This window comes from Natator depressus, chromosome 1, assembly GCF_965152275.1.
Source record: "Natator depressus isolate rNatDep1 chromosome 1, rNatDep2.hap1, whole genome shotgun sequence".
Taxonomy (NCBI): Eukaryota; Metazoa; Chordata; order Testudines; family Cheloniidae; genus Natator; species Natator depressus.
Window position 1 is genome coordinate 11,565,280 of NC_134234.1, and position 18,614 is coordinate 11,583,893.

General features: G+C 47.2%; 1 protein-coding gene across 2 annotated transcripts in view; it reads left to right on the top strand.

The window, feature by feature from the left end:
* The first annotated feature begins 3,169 nt into the window (after window positions 1-3,169).
* POLD3 (DNA polymerase delta 3, accessory subunit) overlaps window positions 3,170-18,614 on the top strand; it is a 38,383-nt gene continuing 22,938 nt past the window's right edge. Inside the window, exons 1-6 of one of the 2 annotated variants that reach the window (XM_074954679.1) lie at window positions 3,170-3,387; window positions 5,454-5,509; window positions 7,144-7,246; window positions 9,642-9,681; window positions 11,228-11,360; window positions 14,376-14,640. In XM_074954679.1, coding sequence (XP_074810780.1) covers window positions 3,328-3,387; window positions 5,454-5,509; window positions 7,144-7,246; window positions 9,642-9,681; window positions 11,228-11,360; window positions 14,376-14,640 — 657 coding nt within the window. In that variant the 5' untranslated portion in view covers window positions 3,170-3,327. The remainder of the gene's footprint in view (window positions 3,388-5,453; window positions 5,510-7,143; window positions 7,247-9,641; window positions 9,682-11,227; window positions 11,361-14,375; window positions 14,641-18,614) is intronic. The other variant, XM_074954687.1, reaches the window with a different exon arrangement.

Sequence of the window (18,614 nt, forward strand, 5' to 3'; positions counted from 1 at the left end):
GGGGTCATTGGGGGGCTAGGGGCGGGAGGCTCGAGCCAGGGGTCACTGGGGGCTCAAAGCGGGAGGCTCAGGCCGGGGGTCACTGGGGGCTCGGGGCAGGGGGCTCAGAGCTGGGGTCATTGGGGGGCTCGGGGCGGGGGGCTCGAGGCAGGGGTCACTGGGGGCTCAGAGCGGGGGGCTCGGGGCGGGGGTCACTGGGGGCTCGGGGCAGGGGGCTCAGAGCTGGGGTCATTGGGGGGCTAGGGGCGGGAGGCTCGAGGCAGGGGTCACTGGGGGCTCAGAGCGGGGGGCTCGGGGCGGGGGTCACTGGGGGCTCGGGGCAGGGGGCTCAGAGCTGGGGTCATTGGGGGGCTAGGGGCGGGAGGCTCGAGGCAGGGGTCACTGGGGGCTCAGAGCGGGGGGCTCGGGGCGGGGGTCACTGGGGGCTCGGGGCAGGGGGCTCAGAGCTGGGGTCATTGGGGGGCTCGGGGCGGGGGGCTCAGAGCGGCAGGCTCGGACTGGGGGTCACTGGGGGCTCGGGGCAGCGGGCTCAGAGCTGGGGTCATTGGGGGGCTCGGGGCGGGGGGCTCAGAGCGGCAGGCTCGGGCCGGGGGTCACTGGGGGCTCGGGACAGGGGGCTCAGAGCTGGGGTCATTGGGGGGCTCGGGGCGGGGGGCTCGAGGCAGGGGTCACTGGGGGCTCAGAGCGGGGGGCTCGGGGCGGGGGTCACTGGGGGCTCGGGGCAGGGGGCTCAGAGCTGGGGTCATTGGGGGGCTAGGGGCGGGAGGCTCGAGGCAGGGGTCACTGGGGGCTCAGAGCGGGGGGCTCGGGGCGGGGGTCACTGGGGGCTCGGGGCAGGGGGCTCAGAGCTGGGGTCATTGGGGGGCTAGGGGCGGGAGGCTCGAGGCAGGGGTCACTGGGGGCTCAGAGCGGGGGGCTCGGGGCGGGGGTCACTGGGGGCTCGGGGCAGGGGGCTCAGAGCTGGGGTCATTGGGGGGCTCGGGGCGGGGGGCTCAGAGCGGCAGGCTCGGACCGGGGGTCACTGGGGGCTCGGGGCAGCGGGCTCAGAGCTGGGGTCATTGGGGGGCTCGGGGCGGGGGGCTCAGAGCGGCAGGCTCGGGCCGGGGGTCACTGGGGGCTCGGGTCAGGGGGCTCAGAGCTGGGGTCATTGGGGGGCTCGGGGCGGGGGGCTCGAGGCAGGGGTCACTGGGGGCTCAGAGCGGGGGGCTCGGGGCGGGGGTCACTGGGGGCTTGGGGCAGGGGGCTCAGAGCTGGGGTCATTGGGGGGCTAGGGGCGGGAGGCTCGAGGCAGGGGTCACTGGGGGCTCAGAGCGGAGGGCTCGGGGCGGGGGTCACTGGGGGCTTGGGGCAGGGGGCTCAGAGCTGGGGTCATTGGGGGGCTAGGGGCGGGAGGCTCGAGGCAGGGGTCACTGGGGGCTCAGAGTGGGGGGCTCGGGGCGGGGGTCACTGGGGGCTCGGGGCAGGGGGCTCAGAGCTGGGGTCATTGGGGGGCTCGGGGCGGGGGGCTCAGAGCGGCAGGCTCGGGCCAGGGGTCACTGGGGGCTCGGGGCAGGGGGCTCAGAGCTGGGGTCATTGGGGGGCTCGGGGCGGGGGGCTCGAGGCAGGGGTCACTGGGGGCTCAGAGCGGGGGGCTCGGGGCGGGGGTCACTGGGGGCTCGGGGCAGGGGGCTCAGAGCTGGGGTCATTGGGGGGCTAGGGGCGGGAGGCTCGAGGCAGGGGTCACTGGGGGCTCAGAGCGGGGGGCTCGGGGCGGGGGTCACTGGGGGCTCGGGGCAGAGGGCTCAGAGCTGGGGTCATTGGGGGGCTAGGGGCGGGAGGCTCGAGCCAGGGGTCACTGGGGGCTCAGAGCGGCGGGCTCGGGCCGGGGGGTCACTGGGGGCTCGGGGCAGGGGGCTCAGAGCTGGGGTCATTGGGGGGCTCGGGGCGGGGGGCTCAGAGCGGCAGGCTCGGGCCGGGGGTCACTGGGGGCTCGGGGCAGCGGGCTCAGAGCTGGGGTCATTGGGGGCTCGGGGCGGGGGCTCGAGGCAGGGGTCACTGGGGGCTCAGAGCGGGGGGCTCGGGGCGGGGGTCACTGGGGGCTCGGGGCAGGGGGCTCAGAGCTGGGGTCATTGGGGGGCTAGGGGCGGGAGGCTCGAGGCAGGGGTCACTGGGGGCTCAGAGCGGGGGGCTCAGGGCGGGGGTCACTGGGGGCTCGGGGCAGGGGGCTCAGAGCTGGGGTCATTGGGGGGCTAGGGGCGGGAGGCTCGAGGCAGGGGTCACTGGGGGCTCAGAGCGGGGGGCTCGGGGCGGGGGTCACTGGGGGCTCGGGGCAGGGGGCTCAGAGCTGGGGTCATTGGGGGGCTAGGGGCGGGAGGCTCGAGGCAGGGGTCACTGGGGGCTCAGAGCGGGGGGCTCGGGGCGGGGGTCACTGGGGGCTCGGGGCAGGGGGCTCAGAGCTGGGGTCATTGGGGGGCTAGGGGCGGGAGGCTCGAGGCAGGGGTCACTGGGGGCTCAGAGCGGCGGGCTCGGGCCGGGGGGTCACTGGGGGCTCGGGGCAGGGGGCTCAGAGCTGGGGTCACTGGGGGCTCAGAGCGGCGGGCTCGGGCCGGGGGTCACTGGGGGCTCGGGGCAGGGGGCTCAGAGCTGGGGTCACTGGGGGCTCAGAGCGGCGGGCTCGGGCCGGGGGGTCACTGGGGGCTCGGGGCAGGGGGCTCAGAGCTGGGGTCACTGGGGGCTCAGAGCGGCGGGCTCGGGCCGGGGGTCACTGGGGGCTCGGGGCAGGGGGCTCAGAGCTGGGGTCATTGGGGGGCTCGGGGCGGGGGGCTCGAGGCAGGGGTCACTGGGGGCTCAGAGCGGCGGGCTCGGGCCGGGGGGTCACTGGGGGCTCGGGGCAGGGGGCTCAGAGCTGGGGTCATTGGGGGGCTCGGGGCGGGGGGCTCAGAGCGGCAGGCTCGGTCACTGGGGGCTCAGAGCGGCGGGCTCGGGCCGGGGGGTCACTGGGGGCTCGGGGCAGGGGGCTCAGAGCTGGGGTCACTGGGGGCTCAGAGCGGCGGGCTCGGGCCGGGGGTCACTGGTTCCCGGCCCCGCGCACGAGCAGACACCGCAGGAGGAAGGGCCGCGCGACCACCGCGCAAAACGAGCGGGCAGGGGGCGGGTCCAGCGACCGCAGAGTGGGGCGGGGACGGAGCGTGTGACGTCGACCTCACGACACTCACGCGGCGCGTGCGGCGAGTTCTGTCCCTGCGCGGCCGCCGTAGCACGCCCCGGAGGTTGCTATGGAGGCGGCGGGGCCTTGCTTTGCCTGGCGCTGATCCGCGCGGGAAGCGGCGCAGCTGGCGCCCCGGCACCATGGAGGACGAGCTCTACCTGGAGAACATCGACGAGTTCGTCACCGACCAGAACCGCATCGTGAGAGGCGGGGCGGCGCTCGGGAGCGAGGCTGGGGCTGGGGCTGGGATTCAGGAAGCTGGGGGAGGAGGAGGAGGAACTGGGAGGCGTTGAGGGGATGAGCATGGTGCGGGAGGGGAGTTGGGGGATGGGGACACGGGCGGGGGGTGGTGGGGGAAGGGTGACACGGGGTGGGGATGGGCAGGGGGTGGTGGGGGAGGGGAGTTGAGGGGTGGGAGACACTGGAGGGGGGCGGGGGCATCCGGCCGTTGGCGGGGAGGAGGTTGCGGTGCAGCGGGCGGGATTCCATGACTCCTAGAAGCAGCAGCGCTGGGCTCGCAGAGCCCCGTTCGGATAAGCTCATAGCATCTCCCCTGTGTTAGACCAGCTCTGTGGCAAGCTCCATCTCTGTCATATTTAGGAAGGAACAGCACAACCTAGTGGTATGGGAATGTAGGTGGGGCAGGACTCTGACCCTGCGTCCCTTATGAACATGGGGAACATTTTACCTGCTGAACAGCATTTCCTGCAGTGCTTGCATGCCCCCCACATAATGCAGAAACCATGGATAGAGCAGGGCATTCCTTACAGCTACAACCTTGGTGTCATCTTAGATAAAAATATACTGCCACTTGTGCAGTACTTAACTTTCAAAGGCACACAACTCGGTCAAATCAATACCAGTTTTACTGGAATAATTAAAAGAGGGCACTTCTTAGGGAGAGCTACCCTCATGCAGTTTTTTAGTCAACTATTTTGACTGTAGAGAACTGTTGTAACATTAATTTTGTTATAAAGTATTTTTTCCAATTTTTCTTGTCCTCCCCAGTAGATGAACTGTTTTTGCTAAAATCATGTTCCTAAAATCACCATAGGTCAGAGACAAATGAGGAAAAACTTCAACCCAAAAGGTGAAAGTTACAAGTGACTGAAATCAGATTTAGAATGGAAACAGTTATACAACCTTAACTAGTACTCCAACTAGTCCTACAGCTGATGAGTATGGCTATTATAATTTCCTTGTATTACAAAAATACTTAAGCCCTGTTATGGTTGGCACTGTACAGAAACACAGTAAGGACTTGTCTACACACAGTTTTTGTACCAATTTAACTATATTGTTTTAGAAATAGATGTAGTTAAACTGGTGCACCCCCATAGTGTGGACGCAGTTATACTATTATGAAGGTGCTTATATAATTTACAGCTTATTTCAGTAAACTTAAGCATCTAAACTGATACTTAAATTAAACCTGTATGAAAACAGATGTACACCAGCCCCCAATGACAGGCCCTGCCTGAGTACATTAGTCTGAATAGACAAGAGGGAGGGAAAACAGACACAAGGAGATGATTTACCCCGGGTCACATAACAGTTCAGTGGTAGAGCCAGTGAGCAGAAGCCATGAAGTTGCCATGCTATGCCGCAGCACCTGTAACATAACTGGAGTTTGTCCTGTGCGTGAGACCCAAAGAGAGCCATGGCAATCTTTGACATAGATTCCAAGGCCAGAAGGGACCACTGTGATCATCCAGTCTGACCTGTATAACCCAGGCCCTGGAATACCCCGTCTCTACCCACCCATAATTGCTGTTTGAACTAGAGCTTATGTTTTTGTTTTGTTTTTTGTTTTTTTTAACTCCCAGTCTTGATTTAAAGTGCCAGTTATGGTGAATCCATCACACCCTTGGAGTGTCCTTGATAGCAGTGTTGCGTGAACAGCAGCCATTTTTCACAATTATATATTGGGGTTTGTTTTATTTTCTTCTCTCCTTTGGAAACCTCAACTCAGCAATGTCCATGTGTTGCTTTCTGAACGTCATTGGCTATATCACTGCCATTCTTAGAGGTTTCAAAACAACATTCACAAATATGCACCATTTAGGTAGAGGTAGCTTGTTAAATATTTTTTAAGCACTACTAGTGTGCTCAGCATGGTACAACACACTTAGGCAAATTGCTTCCTCTCTCCATTTCTTAGTCTCTTCAAAGGCTGGTGGGATTTAGTGTGTCACTGAATGGGGTTTTGTGTGTGTCATGAATTCAGATTGAAAGCCACTGACCTGTGCAATTTTTTTTGTTACAGGTTACATACAAATGGCTGAGCTTCACCCTGGGGGTTCATGTCAACCAGGCTAAGCAGTGAGTATTTGTGTATACCACAAGCCTTTTATTCAGTGGCAATGCCTAATTAGTTGGTGGTTTTGATTAAAAAATTAAATCCAATCTTTTCCAGAAAGATGTAAAGTCCTGTGTTTTCTTTCAGATACTTATTTAGGATTGTATTTAGCATGCCTTATTCATGCCTCACTTAAGCAAGTATTGCTTTAGAAAGAGATCTTAATTAGGCCCTTTTTATAGCTTTATATAATAGGTATGAATATTATGTAGGAAATTATAATCTTAGAATTGTATTAGTGTAGGAATGTGTATAGGTCCTCTCTTGCTGAAAGGTCTAAAAGCATTTTACAAGCTATGGCCCAGTCCTGCAATTGGATCTGTGCAGATGTAAGAGGCTGCCTCTGCATATCTAATCTCAGGATTGTGATCCCCTGTATTATGCAGCATTAAGGTGGAAATATAAAATACAGTCATGAAATACAAAAAGTCACTGACAGCAACTATAACTGACCCATTCTACAAATAAATATTTGCAATCACTATACAGGGGATTAAATGCACACTTCACTGTATACTTACACGTAACAGCCTAGATATAACCAAAGCTAAATATTTGCAATATGGACAAGTTAACTTTACTATCAGAACCTTTTGGCATTTCCAGACTTCACTGTAAACTTGCAGCCTTAACATTGTAGTAACATAGCTCTTTGTACTTCATTTTCTAGGAGTGTGAAAATGTGAAAGTAACTTACATTCCTTGAAGTACATAATTGTCCATTAAAGTCATTGGTGTGGTACTTACAGGAGCCATATGATTCCTCTAGGAAGTTTGTTGGGAAGTGGTCTGTACATCGACTTCTCAGGGTAGGCTACAAGCGGCCAATGAGAGTCCTAGGTTCCTGCTCCCTACCATGGAGGGGGAGGGCCAAGGAATGGCCCAGAGACTCATTCCTAATCTTGGATGAATATGGTCTTGAGGATGGACAGAGGACCCCATTTGTGTATTTAGATGTTCTTGGGGGCTGGACTGTGTTCTAGGGTGAATGAAAAAAGTACTCCTTGGGATGAGACAGGAAGATTAAGGTGAAGAGGAGCTAGTTAGATAAAACATAAATGGGAGATGTTTCGATTCCATCTTATATGGATTCCATCACTTTGGTATCCATAAGTATCCCAATTAATACAGTGAATTATTGTGTGTGTGTGTGTGTATAATATAAAAAATCAGACACAGACACACAGACAAATTTGTCTAAACCCGGTTTTGTGACGTGAGGTGAGGGCATACAAAACAGGAACTGGTAGTTCAGCATGTGTATTATGTGAACAGAGCCTTTAATATCCTAATGATAGGCAAGGTATAAATGCCTAGATAGAACTATGGAGTGTTGTAGCTGTGTCAGTCCCAGGATATTAGGGAGATGGTGCGGGTGAGGTAATGTCTTTTATTGGACCAACTTCTGTTGGTGAGAGAGACAAGTTTTTGAGCTACACAGAGCTCTTCAGAAGAAATAAACATATTTAGTGAGTTCAGAACATTTTACTGTTATCGATCCTATGAATGTCACGTAAATCAGTGGGAATTGGTAGATGATAGGGTGAAGGGTTCTTTTCCTTCCAGGTGGTTAACATTGGTTTCTTTTGTTGTACAGGATGCTGTATGACTATGTAGAAAGGAAGCGAAAGGAGAATTCAGGAGCTCAACTGCATGTCACCTATTTAGTGGCAGGAAATCTCATTCAGAATGGACACATTGTGAGTACTCAACTCCCTCAGTTGTGTGTGCCTTGTTTCTCTGTGTCCTGCCTTGTTCTGTAATCTTTGGCGCAACAACTCTATTACTGCTTTTACTGTTGTTTATTTCTGGTGGTGCCCACAATGTGCTAGATCTTATATGACCATAAAAGAAGGTGCAGTCTCTGTCCAATGAGCTTGCAATCTGACAGACAAAACGACAGACTGGGGAAGGAATTATATTGACCATGTTTTGATAATACTTTGATAACAAAACAGGGTTTTATTCTGTTGATATTACACTGTCAATTAAAATGCACAAAACCAGTGTTTTCTTTTTCTTTTTTTTAAACTGGTTATATAAAATTACCTTAAATGTGCTGGATACATAAGGTGGAAAAAAGTAAGCTTAATGAGACATGTTTTGCATTTAAAACTAACTAATATTTATTAAACAAAGGAATTATTAACTGTAGTTAGTGAATTGCAGAGTTGTCTGGTCACCCTGGACCAGATTTGCAAAAGTATTTAAGCACCTAAAGATGCAGACAGTGACTCCCATGAGGCACCTAAGTAGGTTAAGTGCCTATCTCCCATTGAAACTAGTGGGGGTTAGGAGCCTAAATTGCTTAGTTGCTTTTGAAAATCCCACTTTAGATGCCTAAATACATTTGAAAATCTGATCCCATCTCCTTCATGTTTTTAAAATTAGTAGATCTCGTCCTCACCCCACAGGTTTATCCATAGATTAGAAGAGGGAAAAAAAGCTTTGCTGCTTTTTGAACTTCTAACCAGTTCCTCAACTTTGAACGAGCTCGACCAAATGAAGAAAATATTAGTTCTGCTCCTGCTCGCTAAACTGAAACCCAAAATAATTCGGGCCAAAGCTTTTCTGTGCAGCAAAAATTGAAACTACTTACATTTGAAAAAAATGTAATACCAGGAATTGTTTTATTGTAAAGACTAAATACTACAGATATTTACTAATGCTGTACATAGCCTTTTGACATAGTTATAAAGCTTAAGATGACCTCGGAAGTTAACGATAGGTTTTCCCCTGTTTCTATATATAATGAATAAAACAGAATACGTTAATTCATAAATTTGGGGAGGGCTCATTGATGCCGCATTTTTTTATTCATTTATGTGATTTGAATAGATTGCAGTAAATGTACGCCTTACCATAGATTGTAGGCTGTCATAATGTCAAATTTAGTTTTAAACAAGTTTATTTTTTAAAATTAAAATGTATTTAATTTAAATATAGAACATCCATTTATAATTTAAAAAAATATTTTTATCCATTCTGGGAAATATTATAACATGCAATTAGAGTGACATGCAAGGAAGATAATACTTAGGAGCAGCATTTTGTAAGTGCTGCATGGGGGGTAAAATAACAAGTTTTGAGAGAAGCCCAGAGAGGAGCTATAGGAATTTAAAGAAAAGGCCTGGTCTTGGAAGAAATGATAGGTTTTGGAATAGATGAGGCTTTATCTGACACAAGGTTATTTAATGTGGAGGAGACTAATGAGCTTGTGTCATGCATTTTACATTAAACATTATTTCTTAATTTGAGAGTTCCTGATGATCTTGCAATACTGACTCCTCTCAGGAGGGGCTGCTGCAGGGCTGTAGATTTAACACTGCAAGAATTACTTGAGTGGAGAGATGGAAATTGAATACCTCATAGATCTCTCTTCATAGTATCCTATTTTATTCACTACATGCTCCTTTTACTGTTATCACACTGCTCACTACCTTTTCCATCCCTCAAGGGATGGCTCAGACTGCTGCTTTTTCTATCCTTGGCTCTTAGACTGTTCCCAGATTTCTTTCCTCCCACTTCGACTGCCTGTTTGTGGGTATTGAATGGACACACAATTGGTTAATGTTGTCAGACCCATGAATTCTGATATTCTTTGCATGGATTGCAATCATCTTTACATGGTAATCCAGCTGTACACAATAATAATACTTAGCTCTTAAACAGAGTTTTTCATCAGTGGATCTCAAATCAGGAATTACATGCACATTGTGGAACACATTTCCCTGGATCTGTCTCTCTGGCTGTTGGATGAATGCTCAATTTCTCATTGTATAAGACCTTGTCTGCGCTAACCATGTTAACTGTAATGTGTCCGTCATCTTAAATGCTTACAACTAACAGGGGTCAATGCATCGGATTTGTTCCTGGCACAGCCATATGTCCACTACCTTAGCTTGTGCACACGTACCGTGCTGCACAATTGTTCTTTAATGCATTTGGGCAGCTATTCCATTACTGCTTCATCTGCTGCTGCCAAGTTTTGTGCTAGTGTAAAGCCGCATTGACTATCCATTGACCATTTATTTTGTTTTCTTTAAATTTCAAGACCTTGGTTCCTCATTGTGATAAATTATCATTTCTTTACAGTGCCACAAGGTTGCAGTAGTGAGAGAGGATAAACTGGAAGGTAGGTGATTTCGGGAATTATGATTTTTGTAACTTTTTTTTTCTCTGAAGGAATAATGTCAACAAAAACATTGCCCATCTGTACACACTGTCTTCGGGTATTTTAAACAAATTATTGGATTCAGGTGTATTCGCTTTTTCCCAGAACCTTTAGAATCTGAGCCCATATCAGCACAACTTCTCAAACTTGTAGCTTAGTAACTGATTTTTAGGTAGCACTTCTTTTATGGAGCAAGGGATCACTTCACCTGTCACTGAGGCAGCTGCCACTAGGCTGGAATGTAGCAGTACTGGAACTGTGCACAGCAACACCTCACAACATTTTAGGATGGCAAGGGAAGAATACTGAATCTGACTGTGAAACTATAAGGGGAGCTTAGGCTGAATCAGAACACCGGGGCCAACAGCCCTACTTTCTGGGAAGTGCAGTGGGGATCTTCATTAGCCACGAGTGTCTTAATGTCCCATAACCCCATGCATGGAAGTTTGATTCAGTACTGAATGGGAAGTGCTACTTACTAAACTGCTAACATCACTTTCTGAAGCAGCTGCGGTCATTTGCTGATGGTTTTTCATCCAACTGTCTGAACCTAACCCTGCCTGTGAGATCTGATGAATCTCAGCCTAAATGCTTAGGACTACAGGCCATTATTAATTTCCATCTGATGACTTTGGCATCAGATAATATACCAATATTTTCATTGTTCAGTTGAGTCTGCAAATGCCTCAGTACTAACATTCCAGCTTCACTAGTCAGGCTTTTGTCATTTCACTGTTGAAAACCAAAACCTAACAAGTCTAACATGGGATTTTTCATAACTATTCCATTCTTGTAATCTGAACGCCTTCCAGTAGTACAGTAGGCAATATGACTAACATTGCCACGTGTTTTGTTCTCTCATCCTCTCTCCAGGGAGAGAGTTGTGTGTAGGGTGGAGCGTGTTGTTTTGATAGGGTTTTTTCTGTAGTTGTTGTCTTTTATGTGCATGTTGCTATGCGTTTATATTAGACTTCAAAGCCAGATGGCACCATCGTGATCATGCAGTCTGACCTCCTGCACATCCCAGGCCACAGAATCTCACACATACGCTCCTAAAATAGACCAAGTTCAACGCATATTTTTGATCTGCCTTCTTTAACATGGGAGTGGAAAGTGTTGAGGTTTATGATGGTCCATAATTCTAATGAGAGTTCATTTCACAGCCCGGGAATAGCCTCCATGACAGCTCTGTCTCCCGCGCAGATAAATTTTACCCTTAAGATAGAAAGTTCCATTGTGCAAGAGGAGCACCTGGAAGATTAGGATGGAGACTTTGGAATTTACTCAGTATTCCGTGAGAAGCCACTGTAGAGTGGAGAACAGGTTTGATGTGCTTGTGGAAGCCTGAATTCTGAGTCAGTGGGTAGGTTAAAAATGGGTGGTACTAAGATCCAAGAATGCTTTCTCAAAGTTAGAACTGGGTATCAAACACACCGCTCTTCAGCTTTTCTGCCATCTTCGATTGAGGCTGGCTGTGCTAATGAAGGGCTTTCCTTTTGATTTTCAGCAATGAAGTCTAAGCTAGCCACGATTGCTAGTGTGCATGTCTACAGCATTCAGAAAGCCATGCTGAAGGACAGCGGGCCCCTCTACAATACAGACTATGATATCGTCAAGACAAACCTGCAGAACTGCAGCAAGTGAGTTAAGCAGTGCTATCATATGAACATTCTTCTTGGACCCCCTTTTCCTTTTAAAATTGTTTGAATGTGGGGCTGATGAGTTGCATTTATATAGCACTCTTCATCAGTAGAACTCAGTGTTTTACAAAAACGAGTCTGCGTTGTTACTCTGTCTGTCAGAAAGGCAAACTGAAACTGATGTCCAGAAACGTGCAGTGACGTGCTCAAGGTTGCCTATTAAGTCAAGGGCAAAGTCTCAGATAGAACCCAGGTCTCTTGACTCCCACTCCTGTGCTCTGTCTGCTGGAGCATGCTGCCTCCCCTAAAAGGTGCCCTGGAAAATGATGTCCTTTTGTACAGAACAGATAGTCTGGGCAGAGGCAGTGCAAGCCTTCCCCATACCTGATTGGGAAAGGGATCATCCCTGAATTGAGGGGAATTCTGTCTCCATGGCTGGTTAATCCTTTTTCCTTTCTGAGATTGATAGCAGGGGGCCAAGTAATGCCAGTTGTGAAGGTGATTTCTGTCAGGTCGGCAAGGGACTGGATTGAGGCCACCAAAGTAACTTTAAATAGGCCTCCAGACAGCTATTAGATAATGACTCCACATTTGAGCCTCTTGTGGAATTACTATCTCCATTGTATTTATGCACCTCTGTTTTACAAACACCTGTTGTGTACTTTTTTCTTTGTACGCTTGGGCAAATTAGAGTGGCCAAAGGAAAGTCCCTAGTGGATTTCATGGCGCGATCAGCTATCACTATCGAAACTTAATTCAATCTATTTCATGTGGAAGGCACTCCGCTACCAAAGTGATGGGCAGCAGTACAAATCCTAAAATAGATAGGCATTTGCAAAGCAGCTACCTACAAGAGAATGTTTACTATCCCAGCCAATGTTCTGTAGCTCAGGGGGGCGCAGGCAGAGAGTTGTTTTTCCTGAGTAGATGATAGCAAGCACCATAGTAAACGATAGAAAATTATGGTCCAATTAAAATGTACAAAGTTTGGCCATAGTTGCCATACTTCGATATTAATGTATCCTAGGGCAGTGCTACTCAAAGTGGTGGTCCGCGGACCGGTGCCAGTCCACGAGCCATCGGCTGCTGGTCTGCGCGCACATTGGGGGAAAAAAAATTGCCGGTCCCCCACATCAGATAGCTTGAGAAGCACTGTCCTAGGGCACCCTCTGCAGTGAAATCTGTATCTTGGCGTAAAGCCAGGTTTCTGACTTAAAAATTGCTAAGGTTTAGGCCATATAGAACTTTAAAATAACTCTCTCTAAAACTTGTTTTTAAATTCATGCAGCGTCTTGGTGCTGAGTTTTCTAGCTGAATTTAAAACACGTAGCCTGTAATTCAGAGGTGACTTACACTGCAGGCAATGCTTGCTATTATGAGCTGAACTGGTCGGGCATAGCAGAGGAATAAGATATTCTTCTCCATTTTATCATTGTAGCTTGTTAATTTGTGACCTAATTAGAGTAAATTTAGACTGATGTGTTTCCTTTTTCTGAAAATTGTATTAATGTAGTGGTCAGCTGTTGGGTTTTAACGCACACACAAAAAGCAGAAAATCTTACAGCTGGTTTTCAACATGAAAACAGTCCTGTGGACTTTGGGCCTGATCCAAAGGCCACTGAAGTCAGTGGGTAATGGGTTTTAATTTGGGGTAATCACACTGCTCCTCATTAAGGTGTAGTGCAGATGCAAAACCTTAACAGTGACCTCTGCAGTGTTAAGGCAGATTAACTTCCCAAATATATGGAATTTGTGATGGTCAGATATGCTGACCCGTTGATATAATTGATGTAAGTGAATGAGAGTTGACTGTTAAAGTTTTGCATTTTGGTGTGAAATTGATGAAGTTGGGGTATGTATTACTTATGGGTGTCTGGAGATGGCATCTAAAGTGAAAGCTTTATGGGGTGTTGGAGTGTGTTGTTGTTAGTTTTGAAGGCAAATGAAGGTGGAAAGGAATGCACAATCTTTTCCCTTCTTATTTCAATGCTTGTAAGGTTTTGGGTGGACTGGGTATGTCCTCTCGCAACCTTAAACTACGTTAGTGACTACGTTGTTTGTTAGTGTATGTTAGTTTCTACTTAATGTGAAATTAATCATGAGCTGTGCTTATACAATGCTAAGGCACGGTAGTGGAATGGTATGAGATTGTTTGTTTGTTATTTCTTATGTAAATAAAAATACTCCATGATGAGTTAATTGTATAAATCAGAAAGTGCAGTTCTTATCAGCTCCCATAGTGCTTTGGTGTTTCAAAACAAAATCAGGCTGGGAGTTGATCTGGTGGTTCACAAAGGGGATAAGGATTCAGGACCTGTCAGTGAATTGCTTTGCAACCTTGAGCAAATATTTACCTTCTGCGCCTCAGTGTCCCCTGTCAACCAAATTTCAGATCGTATAAGGATGTGTTCCTTATATCCAAAATGTGCATAGAAATAACTTTTGTGTACTGAGTCTCCAAATGTTTTGGATGTCCTCTGAGCCACTTGGATAGTATGGCTCAATCTATAATACTTAGCTATTTCACATGGTGGTTCATGAAGCTTGGCTACTACTGTGAGGGGTGCATTAGAAATTCTGAAAATAAGATCATTCGTGTTGTAGACTGTCAGATGAAATATATTTACAAAATATTATTACATTTATATGGAAAGCTTTAGCAAATGATTCACTGGTAATACAAATGTAACCAATTTAGGAATAAAATTGCTGCTTTCCCTCCCCTTTTCCCACTGTGTAATGACAAGTGTTTTTCCTCAATGAAATTTGATCAGCTTGTTTTGTATTTTAATGCTTCAACCCCTGCTGACGTGTTCAAATGATCGTTTCAGTGTGATCTCTCCCACTCTTAACTCTCTGCTAGCTTTTCTTTGTAGTCCATGCCTGAATTAAATTGCTCCTTTTCCCCATAACAGTATAATATAAAACCAGGAAAGTAAGACACTACTAGAGAGGAAACTGAGGTGGAAAATAAGACGTTAAAGTGCTAATTAAATTTTTCACTCCATCACCCAGGTTTAGTGCCATTCAGTGTGCCGCTGCAGTCCCCAGGACGTCAGCTGAAGTTCCTCAAGTTCAGACGTCTGCACAGGCTGATTCCCAGACACCAAATGACACACATGCTGTCAATGTGCCTACAATCAATGGTCATGTCTCATCAACTGCTAAACAGCCCTCCCCTCAGCCCAAAGGGATCATGGGAATGTTTGCTACAAAATCAGCTTCCAAATCCCAAGACACAAATAAAGAAACTAAACCAGAGTCCAAAGAGACAACAATTGTAAGTTACCTCAACATCCTTTGGCAATTTGTTTGGATAATAGCCTTACTAACTTCACTTTTACTCTTCTATCTAAATAAAATTTTTTCAGTGGCAGCTCCCTCCCATTGCTTCGAATTCTAGCCTCATTGTCGCCCGAGAATACTGTGGTTGTGTTAACACACAATAAACCACTATCTTGGGAAGGTGACTTTGTTCAGATTTTTTTTTTTTTTTTTTTTTTTACGAAGGCCAGGTCTACACTACAAACTGATATTGGTATAGCTACGTCTCTCAGGGGTGTGAAAAATCCACATCTCTGAGTGACGTAGTTATACCTATTTAACCTCCGGTGTAGACAGCGCTATGTTGATGGGAAAGCTTCTCTTGACGACATAGCTACCGCTTTTCGGGGAGATGGATTAACTGCGCCGACAGGAGAAGCTCTCTTGTTGCCTTAGGTAGTGTCTTGACTAAAGTGTTACAGTGATACAGCTGCAATACTGTATGTGAAGACAAGCCTAAAATTCCTCAAAATAGAGCCTCACTTGTGCCAGTTTTTTATCAACTCCAGTGTTGCTAACACAACAGAGGAAGTACAATCCAAAGCTAAAGTATGAGGCAGTTTGGTCAGTTACTTACATCCAGTTCATTAAGGTCTCCTTCCAAATGACTCTATCATAGTCAATCCTTTTAACTCACATCCCCACAAATTGTATTAGCCCTAGGATCTGATTAATACTCCTAACTACCCAGCATAAACTCCTACATTTATAACAAACTGTATACACTGAGTGCACTTTAAGAGGCTTACATACTTGATCTCATTTTATGTCTGTGTACACTTAGAACTCAAAAGGCAGTATGAAACTTAACTGTGGTGGATGTGTACACCGTTTTACAATCTTGGTTAACAACTGTAATTTGTTTAGTTTCAAAGATACTTTACAACAAAGCTGATTGGAACCTTTTACAAAACAAGGACACACACTGTAACTGTGACACTCAACACTCTTTAACGCTCATGCCCAAGCACGAATACTTTCTTACTAATTTGTACCCAATTTCAGTAATCAGTCAACTAAGAAGAACTGTATTACTTATCAGACTTTTCCTCAGCTGTCAGCTTTCAGCTCACTGTTCACTGTTGACACTGCAAATGCAGGTGGAGGGAAGAACAGACAAGTCTTCCCAGTGCTCTAACAGGCAACCTGAATTGCTGTAAAATAGAAAATGACATGGAAAGGTTCCTATACAAGATAGTATTTGATGTCACCCCCAGGACCCCAGTCTTCTACCTTCCAGATGTCTTTGGCTTTCAGAAAGTGATGTGATGCAGGAGATAGGTCGTTTTATCCCATTTCTGCTGGGTGGTCCTGCTTGACTCCTGTTTTTGGAGGTGCTGGTGTGGACCAATGAGATGGTGACCATACTTCTGCCGAAGATTCAAAATGTCCAATCAAAAATGAGAGTTGTTCTCTCTCACCATCTGATCAGGAAATGAGACATCACCTTTGAGTTTTCACAAGTGGGGCTGGAATTTTGCAGGGTTTTAGAACATAAGAACGGCCATACTGGGTCAGACCAAAGGTCCAGCTAGCCTAATATCCGATCTTCCCACAGTGGCCAATACCAGGTGCCCCATAGGGAATGAACAGAACAGGTAATCATCAAGTGATCCATCCCCTGTCGCTCATTCCCAGCTTCTGGCAAACAGGGGCTAGGGACAGCATCCCTGCCCATCCTGGCTAACAGCCATTGATGGACCTATCCTCCATAAACTTATCTAGTTCTTTTTTGAACCCTGTTATAGTCTTGGCCTTCACAACATCCTCTGGCAAAGGGTTCCACAGGTTGACTGTGCCTTGTGTGAAGAAATACTTCTTTTTGTTTGTTTTAAACCTGCTGCCTATTAATTTCATTTGGTGACCCCTAGTTCTCATGTGATGAGAAGGAGTAAATAACACTTTATTTACTTTCTACACACCAGTCATGATTTTATAGCTCTCTGTCATATTCCCCTTTATTCGTCTCTTTTCCAAGCTGAAAAGTCCCAATTTTATTAATCCCTCCTCATACGGAAGCCATTCCACTCCCCTGATCTTTTTTGTTGCCCTTTTCTGACCCTTTTTCAATTCCAGTATATCTTTTTTGAGATGGGGTGACCACATCTGCACTCAGTATTCAAGATGTGGGCATATTTTGGATTTATATAGGGGCAGTATATTTTCTGTTATCTTATCTATTCCTTTCTTAATGGTTCCCAATGTTCTGTTCTCTTTTTTGACTGCCGCTACACACTGAGTGGATGTTTTCAGAGAACTATCCGCGATGACTCCCAAGATCTTTCTTGAGTGGTAACAGCTAAATTTAGAACCCAGTATTTTATATGTATAGTTGGGATTATATTTTCCAATGTGCATTACTTTGCATTTATCAACATTGAATTACATCTGCCATTTTGTTGCCCAGTCACCCAGTTTTGTGAGATCTTTTTGCAGCTATTCGCAGTCTGCTTGGGACTTAGCTAACTTGAGTAGTTTTGTATCATCTGCAAATTTGCCACCTCACTGTTTTTCCCTTTTTCCAGATCATTTTTTAATATGTTGAACAGGACTGGTCCCAGTACAGACCCCTGGGGGACACCTCTCCATTCTGAAAACCGACTATTTATTCCTACCCTTTGTTTCCTATCTTTTAACCAGTTACTAATCCATGAGAAGACCTTTGTTCTTATCCCATGACAGTTTACTTTGCTTAAGAGCTTTTGGTGAGGAACCTTGTCAAAAGCTTTCTGAAAATAAAAGTACACTATATCCACTGGATCCCCCTTGTCTACATGCTTGTTGACCCCCTCAAAGAATTCTAGAGGATTGGTGAGGCATGATTTCCCTTTACAAAAACCATGTTGACTCTTCCCCCAACATTATGTTCATCTATGTGTCTGACAATTCTGTTCTTTACTGTAGTTTCAACCAGTTTGCCTGGTACTGAAGTCAGGCTTATTGGCCTGTAATTTCTGGGGTCACCTCTGGAGCCCTTTTTAAAAATTGGCGTCACGTTAGCTATGCTCCAGTCATTTGGTACACAATAACTCTTTGTGCAAAACATCTTGTCGTAGCAGCCTGCGTAAGACAAGTTGGTCATAGCTGTTGGTACAATTACCTTGGGACATACATTAAACACTGGATGGTTTGTTCTGGTCAGCAACTTACCTCCATAACTTACCTCACTTTCCATGGGCCCCTCTGTGGTGCCTCCCTTGGCCAGCTTTGCTGTTATGCTTGCTCAGGTTGCACTGTCTCCATCAACGCTCTGCTAGCTGCTGAAATGTCCAGTTCTAAGTTCCTATTGCTAATACAAAGTTCCTCGGCATTCTTTAAACTTGTTTTAACAGTCCATTATACAATTCAAAATCACTCAAAGAACATTTGCTCCCTAGCAGGCTGGTACAGCTGTATAAATCTTCCACTTCTTATTTTAACAGTGGTGGGACCTTTGTAAATATGGCTCAGCTGAGTCTGTGCTTCATTGATCCGTACAGTTCTGATTATTCTACTTTGCGATCAAATGTCTTCATAACATACTACTTCCGTCTTTTTTTATTTACTGCCTCTTTCAACACAGAAGTATTTCACTAACTTGATAGCATAAGCATGTTTGATTGCAAATATTAGCCTTGCTTCTTCACTTTTCACTAAACTACAAGAAATCAATATGAATGCTACCCCCTTTCTCTAACAGATTTTCCCCTGAGTTAAACCGTGTCATTAAAGTTTACTACATTTTGACCAAAGTTGTATCATTTATAGTTGACTTCCGTTTTACACAGATAACTTCATTTAATCACAATTGTTGATGCAGGCTGGTTCTCTGTTTTTCATTTTACTTCGATCTGGCAACACAATGTAGTATCTTAATATTTAGTATCCATTTTTAGTTCATTCATTCACAGACGGAAAAAGGGAAGTCTCTTCGGCTGCACCAACAGTACA